The 12,678-nt window shown below is 31.1% G+C and overlaps 1 protein-coding gene and 1 long non-coding RNA gene across 2 annotated transcripts; both read left to right on the forward strand.

Annotated features, from left to right (window-relative positions):
- Positions 1–265: 265 nt before the first annotated feature.
- Positions 266–3,238, forward strand: LOC127719039 (uncharacterized). The gene is made up of 3 exons (XR_007990128.1): positions 266–501; positions 1,764–1,814; positions 2,971–3,238. It is a non-coding gene; the product is annotated as an uncharacterized LOC127719039 (long non-coding RNA).
- Positions 3,239–4,478: 1,240 nt separating this feature from the next.
- Positions 4,479–10,929, forward strand: LOC127718667 (probable serine/threonine-protein kinase roco11). The gene is made up of 4 exons (XM_052224719.1): positions 4,479–4,832; positions 5,614–5,991; positions 8,280–8,386; positions 10,870–10,929. The coding sequence occupies exons 1-4, from the start codon at positions 4,568–4,570 to the stop codon at positions 10,927–10,929; spliced, it is 810 nt and encodes a 269-aa protein (XP_052080679.1). The 5' UTR covers positions 4,479–4,567.
- The last annotated feature ends 1,749 nt before the right edge of the window (positions 10,930–12,678 follow it).

Below are 12,678 nucleotides of genomic sequence, written 5' to 3' on the forward strand. Positions count from 1 at the left end.
AAACTGTTCTGCTATCGTCAAAGTTGTTCCTTGACTGTTTAGAGTGCTTGTCTTATTTCCTTTTCATTATATTTCAACGATTAAAGTAACACGTTTCTATCATTTTGAACAGTCTTGCCCAAAAGTATTTTTTACTTGCGCTACTTGCGTTGTGTGATTAGTCAAATTCGAGAATTTAACATAACTTGAGAGACATACATTTTTTTATCAACTGTATATAATTGTAAAATTACAATTTCATAGGTTTACCCATAGAGGTTAAACATCTCGACAAGCACTCAGCAAAAGTTTTTGCAAGTTTATTAGAGGAAGAAGGATACAATCATTATGAAGCTCGTGTTATGTTAGCCGGAGAGCAAGGAACTGGTAAAACTACTATTGCAAGATATCTTGTTGGTAAAGGACCGACTAAAATCAAAATATCGACTGATGGAATTGACTTATATAATGCTTTGTCCTTTATCGACCGTGAGACTAAAGAATGGATGCACGGTAAACAAGGTAATGTTTTTCTCCAAATAATGAGATATCCAGTTAGGTAAAATTTGTAAACATAGACTCATTTTCTATGTGAACTGCGGCCATAAATAGTGAGAGAAAAAAATACTCATGAATACATATCACGCTCAAAGTATTACGTCCTCCCCCCTTTTTTTCTCGTTAAAAAGAGTTTTGAATAATTTAAACACGTAGAAGTGAGAGTTGTTTCTCATATATTTCAGTGATCTTGAAATTAACAATACTACAAAGTTCTTTAATTTTACTTTTAGTTATATTAAGGATATCCTGTTACAATCAAGCTAGTAAGATTAAGGAAACGACCGAAACTATCATCATATCTTGATCTTGATCATAAAATAATAGATTTTGAATTAACGTCAAAACCACAGTTACCCAATGACACATATATGTTAAAACAAAATATATCTATAAAGGTTAACATACGTTCTTTAATAACGCTGTGGTTTTATTTTTATTTAAACCATTTCGTTCCGACTTGTTGAGGTTGAACGCTTGTCAAATGAAACCGGTGAACGTTCGACATCACAATTGTCCGAATCCAGGTGCATAATGTTTGTTTATGAAACAAAAATTGTCTGTGTGCGGTAGTTGTCTGTAGTTGTCGGCATGAAGATTAAAAAAGGAATGCATATCAAACAAACAAATAACGGGAATTAAATAAGTACACAATCCGTGGAAACTTGATGAATTCGACCTTACATTTTTTTCAAATTTTTATGCCTTTTTTCAAAATATTTCGTTTTTCCAGTACCGTGACCCAAATTTTTTATTTTCTTATTTTATTTCATATTTTAGCAATATATCGTTATCATTTGTCTCTGATGAGATGATAATATCAATAATTATGATAACATAATTTCTACTAGTAACACTATTTACAAAAAAAAACAATCTTTATGTGATACTGACTTTTTATAAAATACTAAACTGTCAATAACTAATAGTCCTTTTTTCAATGTTCTATGAAAATAGATGGCATTTCATATTTAAAACCAAGTCGGTGACACTATGTAGTTAATGTTAATGGCTAATTATCTATCTATTACCTAGCTTAAGTGAAAATAAAATTAGATATTATTGGTAGATCTCAAAAGAATGATTTGTTTTTAATGGTGCTATTTTTATAATAAGGTATACTTTTATTATTTTGACGTAATGATAGAATACATATTACATGTATTACTTACACGACAACAACATTCAAAGAAATATTATAATTCTTTTTTAATCATTTTCTAAAGGTTTTACATTATCAGAAGTAGTAATCAGTAGATCTTTACGACAACGTAAAGGTAAGTCATCAAACATGAACGACAAAGATATATAAAGACCGGGGACACAGTTATCGTCCTTTGTTTTTTTGTTGTCTACAAAAGAGTCCCTAGTATGGACAGTGTATTACTTGCAAAATTTTTTCATACACCTTCCAAATTAATTTCCTTATATTTTATGCATAACATGGTTAGTAGAGGAATGAAATTACATGTAAAAAAATATAAGGCATGACTTTTTAGGTAAAGTAGTGATTTGATCCAGTTTGAGAAGGTCGAAAATTAGTATGTCTTAATTCAAACTGAAATACACATGTAGACCCCCTTAACATAAAATTGTCCATATTTTGAGTTAGAACCGATAGACTTATCTATAATGTTGATATAATTTGTCCCAAAAGTAGTACACTACACTGTAAAATCTTTTTTGATAGAGTAGGTGTTATCTTTTTAATTTGCATTTTTAGTCTAAAACAAATGCACTATGCAATAAATGTGTTCTCAGGCCAGCTGAATGACCGAGGGGAGCATATGTCTGATACACAAATTCAACAAGAATTCATAAACAAAACTTTGACGAAAGATAAAACTTTGGCGGAATAATAATCAGAACAAAATCAAAAGGTCAAATATACGAATTCGTGAATGACAAAAGAGAATCCTCTTATTCATTTATGGCTATAAAAAATAAGAGCTATCTACCATTTGAAAATAAAGCTTACAAACGTGGAATAGAATGTATGTTACACGATTTATATTAATTTCTGGCATCATATATAATAAATCTTCCGGAAATATCTGCTCCAGATTGAAAGTCGAAAAATATCCTTCGTTTAGAAGAGTATTGATTGCATTCTTGATTATTAGTTGACAAAATAACGTGTGTTCTGATCTGATACCATTCATTATAAAAACAAATATTTCGAACAATGCATCTTTTAAACTAACCAAAAGACTTGTATTAACCTAATCACCCCAATCGTGTAGCTGAAAAAGGTGCTAGTTTTCATGAGTTTTTTTTTATTAATTTTCAATGATTAAATGATTCTTAAGTATAAAGCGATATTGTTAATAAATATATATTGTTTTATGATTTTATTAGATATTATGTTGAAAGTATTCGATATATATTTTTTCATTTACGTATCAAAAATAGTTTTGCACTTATCATTATCAGGAGAAGTCATCACTAGTTCTTTGTCACAAATTGCAGACACGTCGACTAGCATCAAATTGGACGGTAAGGTGACAGATCGAGATGAAAAAAGTACTGATAGGCTAGCTCGTCAAGACTTAACATCTGAAAATCTGTTATCTTCAACTGCAGATTCAGCCCATTGCATAACATTTATGTCATTGTAGGAAACAACCCTCGCAAATGATCTGGATATAATTGATAGAAAAGATGTGGAACATGCATTGCTGGTTCACAGTTAAATCATTGTCGTGACGTCAGCCGATTCATCTACTGTGGATTCTTTTTCTAGAATCAACACTTCCTAAATCTTTCGCTTAAATGGACTCACCAAATCATATTATATTGTTTCCTTTGTGTGCCTAATTTCATTAAGTATGAATTGGCCAATTTACTGATTCCTGTTCACTAATGTAACTTATTTAAAAACTTACCTTTAATTTTTGTAATTTTTATATGCTTTCACCGGGAATCGAACCCCTTCATTGAAATCTGTTAGGTGTTACTGACATCAACACATCGACGAAACCTCTCGGCTACCAATGGGTTGCAATTTAAATGTCTAGTTTATATATATGAATGAACATATGATACACATCGGTACAACGGACACACAGGGCTTGTACCTTTATGTATACATAATAGACAATCGTATGATATAAATTGGTAGCCACGAGGTTAACCTAGTTAATATCAATGAGTTAAAGAGTCAAATTAAAGGTAGAAACTTGTACGGTTTCGGTTCGAATCCCTGTATTCTCTTTGTTGTCCCTATTCTTTAGTTTTCTGTTTTTCTTATTGTGTATGCTACTGTGGATATTTTTGTAATAATAGCGGGTTTCCCCGTTTATTTTTGGATGATTAGTGGCTATTTCACATAATTGAAAAGAAAATGATTACATTCAATTTGTCCATTTTTGTTTTATAAATATAAAATTGAGAATAGAAATTGGGAATGTGTCAAAGAGACAACAACCCGACCAAAGAGCAGAAAACAGCCGAACGCCACCAATCGGTCTTCAACACAACGAGAAAATATGCTTTCATCACTTTAACTACATATCTTTTCAAATGTTTATTCACAAATCCCTATGCGAGTAAATCGTGATGTGTCTAGAATTAGGCTTCTTGATAGAATTTTCGGGAGCATACTTATTATATGTATTTAGAAATAAGTTCGAATATGTCTTATTTTATGATTTACGGATGATATTCAGATGCCTGATAATTTAACGACAGACGTGTTATGTTATATTTGTATTTCTCTAACCAATTAATTGTGAACTTATATTTATTAATGCATCGTTGAACATGATAACATGGTTATTTAAACTCACTTACAATACCTTCTAATTAAGAAAAGGCTTTAATTTTGAAAAGACATCAACACAATAGTTTAAGTCAGAAATACAATGAATAAGCGTTGATTCATGAAAAACAAACCATTCGCAATCCGGGCTCATGGTTTCTTTTTCAAGAATCAACGCTTATTCATTGCATCTATAAAACAGAAATCACTGGAGATGAGGTTATTTACATTCGTTCTGAGAATGATCCAGGCCTTGTTGAGGATAAATGCATGGAAAATAAATATAGTAGTAGCTTGGATGATATTAGAAAGGCAGATGTATCTTTAGAGAAGCGAACTAAAACCAAAGCATCAACAGAGACATCTCCTGTCATACCTTGGAAATCTGCTGTAGAAATACTACAAAGAGGCAAAAAAGAAGTTACTCCTCTGCTAGTCCGTAGGGAAACTATACCAAATATTTCAGATGAAAATATGGTTCCGCTAAATGAATCACCTCATTCTGCAAAAGAAAAAGAAGATTTTTCCCGTTCAGGTATGTTTTCTTATGATGTATAATTCAGAGTTATTCTACCTCCCTATCAGCACATGTTACAGATGGAAGAATAAGATCGAAACTCTCAACTAGCTGTTTCAAGTATCCGTTATCTCATACCTTTTGAATGGTACATATGATAGTTTTATGAACTTCCCAAAATTGACGAAAATACTTAAGATCTCAAATGATAGTAAAATTTAGGAATGGAAGGGAAAGCTCATTAATTTTCAAGCAGAATACATTTTTAACAATTTGTAGAAATCATCAAGTGTTTTATCGAATATCCCTGACGTCATATGAACAGAAATGATCCCTTAAACATATATCTGAAAAATATTTCATTAAAAGCATCACATATCTGTACAAATTTTCCAAAAGAAGTTGTCTAAACGTTTAAAAATTCTATGACGGTAGCAATTTAAAAATGTCACGAGTGAGCGCGTTTGAAACTTTGAAAAAAGACAATTTCTTATGATTTTTTTTTTTTACTAAAATATTGATTCTAGACAATTATTTTTAATTCAGCCTTTCTATTCTATTGACAATAAAATTACGATACGAATGGAATATTTATTTTCAGATTGTATTCATATTACTTGCTTGTTTCTGAAAATTGTTCACAAAAAATTAAAAATACATAAAAAAATTTTTGCTTTAAGTACTCTGTTATATTATATATTTAGACAAGTTTTCTTTCATACTGTTGATGTGTTTTTCTAACAAGATTTGATATTACTAGAGACATATAAATATATAAAACGTTGTTTTAATATGGTAGAATGTCATTCAAAACCACATATCAAATCCCAAGAAATTAGTACTACCACTGAAGTATTTAAGGATCGTGGCATTATTGGCAAGTTAAAGAAGTTATTTGGTGTTCAAAAAGATGTAACAGAAATAAAGGTGTCCATGACAAAAGACAGATTTTTGAAGAAATCGATGAAAGCTGGAAAGAAGAAATTACACCAGAAAAAAATAGCTCCAGTTATCATTTGGGATTTTGGAGGCCAAGATGTCTTCTATAGCACCCACCAAACATTTCTTACATATCGAGCAATTTACTTAATAGTGTTAGATGGTAGTAGAACCCTTGATGATCCGTGTCCGTTTGAACAGTATCTTCCTGGAAAGAGTGGAGGTAAAACAGCACGAGGTAATGAGTATTTCGTAAAGTTGTTTTCATTTATATTAATCGGAATACTGTCAAACAAGTACCTACGAAACTTCTCGTTGTAACATGCCGTACAATGTACACATATTTCCAAAACTGTAATGATTTTATATCATCAAATCAACTAGGCTACACATGATGAATTAAAACATATGGAGTTAAAAAAACACTGTTTACTATACAGTTTCTCAAAAATTTATGTTTTTAGTTTTTGATTTCTATTAATATTTATCGAAGATAAACATTTTATTTAGTGATAACACAAAATGAAATTAAATGGCTATCTTTTACAATATAATATAGCTATACATACATGCTTATTGATTCATTTGGTTTTATGTTTAACATTATGATGTGTCTGTGCCTAGAATCAATAGAGACATGTTATTGCCGTCTTGAATCTTTAGGTATTAGAATAGTCATCTGACTTCTTATCTTGAAGATTTTGATATATTCCAGATTGCCACATATTAAGTATCAAATCGCACAAAGGGTGATACATGCAAGGCAGGAGACGCTTATCCTATTGACCACACACGGTTTCACTTCCATTGAAATTGATACTGTATACTCAGTTTTTGTTTGCAACCGTGAATTGTATGTTTTAAATCCATTTATAAGAGTAGACCTCTTTAAATTACTGTTACGTTAATTGCATGAAGAGGAAACACAGTCTACTCTCCTTCAAATATTACAAAATTATTATAATTCATTGAAAATACAGGTATCATTTAAGAATTTTAGAGAAAACTCCATATCCAGGTTAATAGTGAGGGGAAAAACTGAAATTTTCAACTTTAACATGTTTAAAATGATTTGTATTCCCATTATTTCTGCAGCAATTATATAGCAAATTATGGAACAGACGAGTGTCGTGGAACTTTTATGTAATGAATATGAACTCTGATTTGTTCATTTTTCTTGACTTTATGCGATCTTTCACAAAAACATTTCCTAATTACTTGACAAATATATACAATCGTCTTGACAACTAAACTCAGTTTTTCAAAATATCGGTCTTTAAATGTGTTAAATCATATTTGAGGAAATTATTAACGATTCTTATACAGTCAATAAGTCACACAAGAAATTGTTTATTTTCCTATAATCAAATTAAAATAAACAGCAATACACAAGGTAGCCTTGTTGACTTCTGCCATCAAGACAGTATTATTATTGGTTAATTTAAATGTTTTCTGTGCCACGTGTGACAAAAGACATTGTAATGAACAATGCCGTTATTTGCCAAGTACACAGATTTTTCACAATTTAGAACATCAGAACATATTCAACATTTAAATAATTTTAACAGAGTAGCAGAACATACAAATAGACTTATTCTATCAACAATTTAGATTTTAATCATAAAGTTAATACAAAACCACGTCCTTATTATTTAACATTATAAGATACCATGCATTTTAAATGTTCCCTTATATATGTGATTTTATAAAACATGAAAAATAGGTTGAGATTTAACAATGTGAGACCAGTGCAAACACAAAACTATGAATAGTTTTTAAACTGATTATAAAAAAAGCAATCATCGAATGCGACTATTCCCTGACTGTTTACTTGTTATAATTAGCGCCACACTGCAATTGTTTTGTTATTGAACATATTTTTAACAGAGATGGAAGGGATGCCACTGGGTGTTTGATACACTCTAGTTTACTATACGTTATGTTTAACATGATTAACTGTTTTCGTCTTAAAATAATGTTAACGCAATGATATCAAAAGTAAAACAAATAGTTGTTTTGCCATTTGTATCGATCTGATGAGTCTAGCCCGTTTGGAAACCTGTATCTCAGTAGTTGTCGTTTCGTACTGTTTATCATATTTGCTTTTTGTTTCTTGTTTTGTAATTAAATAAAACGTTTGGGCATTGTTTGAATTGCTTAACATTTTGTCATGTCGATGCCATTTATAGCTTGCTGTGCGGAATGAGTTTTGTTCATTGTTGAAGGCACCAGGGCGATATTTAGTTGTTAAAATCTACGTAATTTGATCTCTAGTGAAAAGTTATTTCATTAGAAATCATACCACATCTCCTTTTTTTAAAAATCGTCTATGTTTTGGCTTGTTATACTTTTGAGATAATATACTCCAATTAAAACGCAATCACGCTGGTGTGAAAATAAGTGCATAATTAATTGTATACATTATTTTGATATTTGCTCATATAAATTGCTTTGTTAAAACATAATAATAAACAAAATGTGTGCCCTTAAAATTGCTGATGACATCATTTCACTATTTTATTCTAGACTACCTTAGATTTTGGATAAATACCATAGTAACATATTGTAAAGGAAGTGGACCAGGATTTCCTAAAATCATGATTGTCTTAACTCATAAGGATAAATTAGAAGCTGTAAGTAGGAATTTAATTGATTTTTTTAGCAACACCAACGAAAGATGGGTGATATATTCAATATTGATAACACCATGAGGCCGCTTCTTTATTGTGTCCTACAATATACAAAGATCTTACTTAAAAAAAAACAATCATCTAAAAGCAATCGATGCTTATTTTTTTATAGATTAAAATGTTTAAAAAAAACCTATTACTGAAAATATCAGAAAAAGAAAACGATATATTTTGATTTTTACAGCTAATCAATTTGACATTATATTAATCGTTATGAAACAGGTTTTAAAATTATTAATATCATTAATATTATTAGCTACCTATTAAATTTAGAGAATTGTTAATGAAATACGCTGGTAGGTAACATTTCACTATTTTTATTTAGCTATCACCCCTTTGCATTCGGTATTCTAAATTTTAAAAGAATATAATTAACTCACAGGGTTTTATGTCAATTGGTTACACTGTTGATTGATCTACATGTACAGGAGAAATCAATTTAACAGCCGACCCGATATTCGGTGATATGCCTTATAAATTATCCAATAAAAGGTGCCACTTTCCACGTGAAAACTACTGATATCTTGTTGGAGTTCACTTTTTTTTACTAACAACACGAAAACCAAACATGCATATGTACGTTGTTGTCAACGCTTCAGAAATTTCAAATATACTTACAGCTTCTTCTATGAACAACTCAAAATATAGACAGGCAATTTAATCCACTTGTTTGAAATATTTCATCATAAATTGCCCTAAACGACGACCACTACAGAAATACTTGAATGCTGTTTACACACGTAGTGGCATAAACCATATGTGGATTCTTAAGAACTCAAAGAACTTCTGGAAAATTTCTAATATCGGTCATTCTCTGAGATAAATTCTATCTAAAACCTTGAAAACCTGTCAAAAAGAAATAATCCACAATGCTTTCCTCATTGCAAATGGTACCATACGCTAACAATTTATTGTTTAGTGGATATAATTTGGCATATTTTGTTAAAAATGAGTCCAAAAATAAACATGCTTCACCAAAGAGAAAGTGATCAGTTTTTTTGCTTTTTTCCATTGAGTTCTTTTATTGACAACATATCAAATGAATTTGAAGGAACAATTTTTCAGTAGGTTGTAGGCATTCCTATGGGAACCAAATAAACACCTCTGCGGGCCGACATATTCTTATTTTCATATGACTCGGAGTTCCGTCAGACACTTGTAAAAAATAACATCAAAGAAGATAGATTATTTTATTTCGAATACAGGTTTTTCAACAAATATCTTTCCATTTACAATACACTCTTAAAATTAGACAACTGTCATCTCAGTTCAATTTTGAAAATATCAAATTTTCTCGCCACAGCAGCAATGTACCAACTTCACCCGCGTATGGAGTATAGATTTCTCAACTCATACTATATTCCAGAGATTGCAGATGCTACTCAGACTTGGTTAACATCATTGGTGTCTGAGCAAAAAATAAATGAGCAAGGGGATTGTCAAGGAATGCTTCGACCTTTTCCGCAAAACGTTCATCTGTTATTACTTCACAAATAATACAAGATGATAATGAGATATAAATTCTAGGTGCTGTAGTTGTGTATCATGTTATTTACGTTACAAGTTTCCCTTTAGTTGTCTTTAAACTATTATGTTCTTTTTGGTTGTATGTCTCTTGACGTAACTCGGTATTTGTACATCCAGCAATCGGGTTTTTGGCTTTGGGCGTTGCTTGTGCAGGTGGGCCCAGATGTGCGATTCGGACGTAAGAGGTTTTTACATTAGATTTTCACCACATTTTGTCAATATAACGGAACTATAAACTACTGTCATAGTAGTTAGAGGTTTCGCTAACTATCAAAACCAGCTTAACCCACCATTTTCTAAGGGAAATGCCGTTACCAAGTTAGGAATATAACATTAGTTTTCCATTCGGTCCGTTTGGTCGATATAGTGTAACGTTTGATTTTTTTTCATGGACTTCACCCTTTTGAAGATCGGTATTTTTGTTAATGCAATTCAGTTAGCTTATTCTTCTTTCCGGAAATGCTACGTCGTGTTGTAGCTTAATAAATAGCAATGAACAGGTCTTCAAAAAAAGTGCTAATGGCAACATGTTTCGTTGAAAATGAATTATTAACTCTATTCAGCAACTACGGAATATGAGTCCGTGGCAAAAGCCCTAAAAAATCATACATAATTTTAAGACAAATTTATCTGTCGATTCGAAGAGACTCATCAGAGACATCAGACATAATTATGTCTAAGTACGCCAAACGCGTATTTCGTCTACATAGGACTCAATAGGGGCGCTCAAACAAAAGAAGACAAGAAAATCTAAATCAAGTATTAAGTTAAAGAAAAGAAAGCAAGTGTAAAAGGTAAGAACATTTGAGAACAAAAAATGTCTTAAAGTATGTCAAATACGGCTACGGACATAAATAATACAATGACCGTCAATGTCATGTGATGGTGCTGATTTCTAGGCTGGTGATACCTTCAATGATGAAATTTCACCAGCAGTTGTATCAACCCAGTGGTTGTAAAACTCAACAAAGATATCAGTTTTATAATTTGGTACGTCAGGAGCTCGTATTTACTACATAAGACTCGTCAGTGGCGCTCTGTTTAAGTAGTTGGAATGTCAATCCACGGACGAAGTCGAATTGAATTGAAAACACAAAATTCCAAAACATATGTCAAAAACTGTAAAAAATAATATTGGGTAGAAAATCTTTAGTGTATAGAATAATAAGGAGGGGCATTAAGACCCGGTTTTGGCCCAAGAAAATAAAGTTTTTGAGAACTATTTCAAATTTGCACACAATGCTTTGAACTGTATAAAATCAAGAAATATAAATGAATCACATAAAGTTTTTGATGCTATGACGTCACAATTACGTCACAATGTGCATCATTTTCATGAAAACAAAGAAAACTGCAGAGTGTAAAATTTGTGTTTATTTTCTTAACACCTTGTATCTAAGCGTACTTAAGACAAATTTAGGATAGGACAACTTTTCAATTTGCACTTATATTTGGGCCGAGTAAGGGCGAAATTGCCCTTCTCCTTTACCGTATATGATATGATATTTCGAGTCAATATAGGGGCATCTTCTACTTGACTGGCGATACCAAGGGGGACGAATCGTCTTGTACCTCTGCTGTCCACCTAGTGGTTGTAAAACTCACCAAAGACATTATGCTTATGATTCGGTACACAAGCCGCGCGTTTTGTCCACATGTGACTATTCAGTGGCGCTGAAATTAAAGTAGTTGTAACATTCCTCAACACATAAGTTCTTCATTTCGTCAAAACTTAAGTGGTGATATTAGAAAATAATAAATGAAAATCAAAGAATCTGTAAAACGACAAAAAAACAGTTGTTTCATGTAAAACTATATGGTCTGTGAAAGCCTTTGATTTGTGAGTTCATGTGGAAACTTTCAAATTTCTATTAACACGTTTTAAAATTATTAATACTTAACCAATATGTAAGACTGGTTAATCTATTACACTTCATTCCAAAAACATTTGATGATACTAAACCGATTCTTTGTCACTATATTTACTCCAAAATATCATTTAAACTCTAATTTGTATGGCCCTTTCCTGTTCCTCAATCAAATTAGTCAATGGTTCATTATTTCGGTATTCCTTTGTTGTCATATCAACATTTTTTAAGTTTTTCATTTGATTCATAAGTTTAGAAGCTTATTTACGGGAAACGTCCACTAATAGTTATTTACCATTCTTAACCAATATGTGTGTTATGTGCATTAAAAATCCATGAATATTTGAAACTGAATGAGCCATAAAAATAATGTAACACAATACGAATTATATCTCTTCCCTGGTATCATCTAAAACTAAGTGACTCTCATGGAACTAGAAAAACAATTTTAATTGCACGCTGAGTATTCTGCAGAAGAATAAAAGTATTAAAAAAAAGTACTAATTAAATATTGTCAACATTTTATTATTGTTCGATAAACATTATAAAAGAATCATGTCATACTATTTTGCGAGAGGGCCAACTAAAAAATGAGAACACATGTTCCTAGATAATATACACAAAGTATTGTGAAATTTCATTTTAAAGATCCGTAAGTAAAGTTAGTCCTTAATGGTTTATAGAACATAGATACAAATAAATGCTTTAGAAAATTAATCTATTATCTTTCAATGGAATTTTTTTGTTTAAATTCAACTTAACACGGGTTGAATATTTGACTGGCCTTTGCCTAAGCATATTTTAAAAAAACAATACAAACACTGTGTTTGTTAAGGCCAA

Source organism: Mytilus californianus, unplaced genomic scaffold, assembly GCF_021869535.1.
Source record: "Mytilus californianus isolate M0D057914Y unplaced genomic scaffold, xbMytCali1.0.p SCAF_10, whole genome shotgun sequence".
NCBI lineage: Eukaryota > Metazoa > Mollusca > Bivalvia > Mytilida > Mytilidae > Mytilus > Mytilus californianus.

What these genes read in the sequence shown, in the direction of transcription:
- LOC127718667 (XM_052224719.1), top strand. Translation starts at nt 4,568, where the DNA reads ATGGAAAATAAATATAGTAGTAGCTTGGATGATATTAGAAAGGCAGAT. An exon ending in AGAAGATTTTTCCCGTTCAG is followed by an intron (nt 4,833 to 5,613) that starts GTATGTTTTCTT and finishes TTAATATGGTAG; the next exon opens with AATGTCATTCAAAACCACAT. An exon ending in ATAAGGATAAATTAGAAGCT is followed by an intron (nt 8,387 to 10,869) that starts GTAAGTAGGAAT and finishes GCTGATTTCTAG; the next exon opens with GCTGGTGATACCTTCAATGA.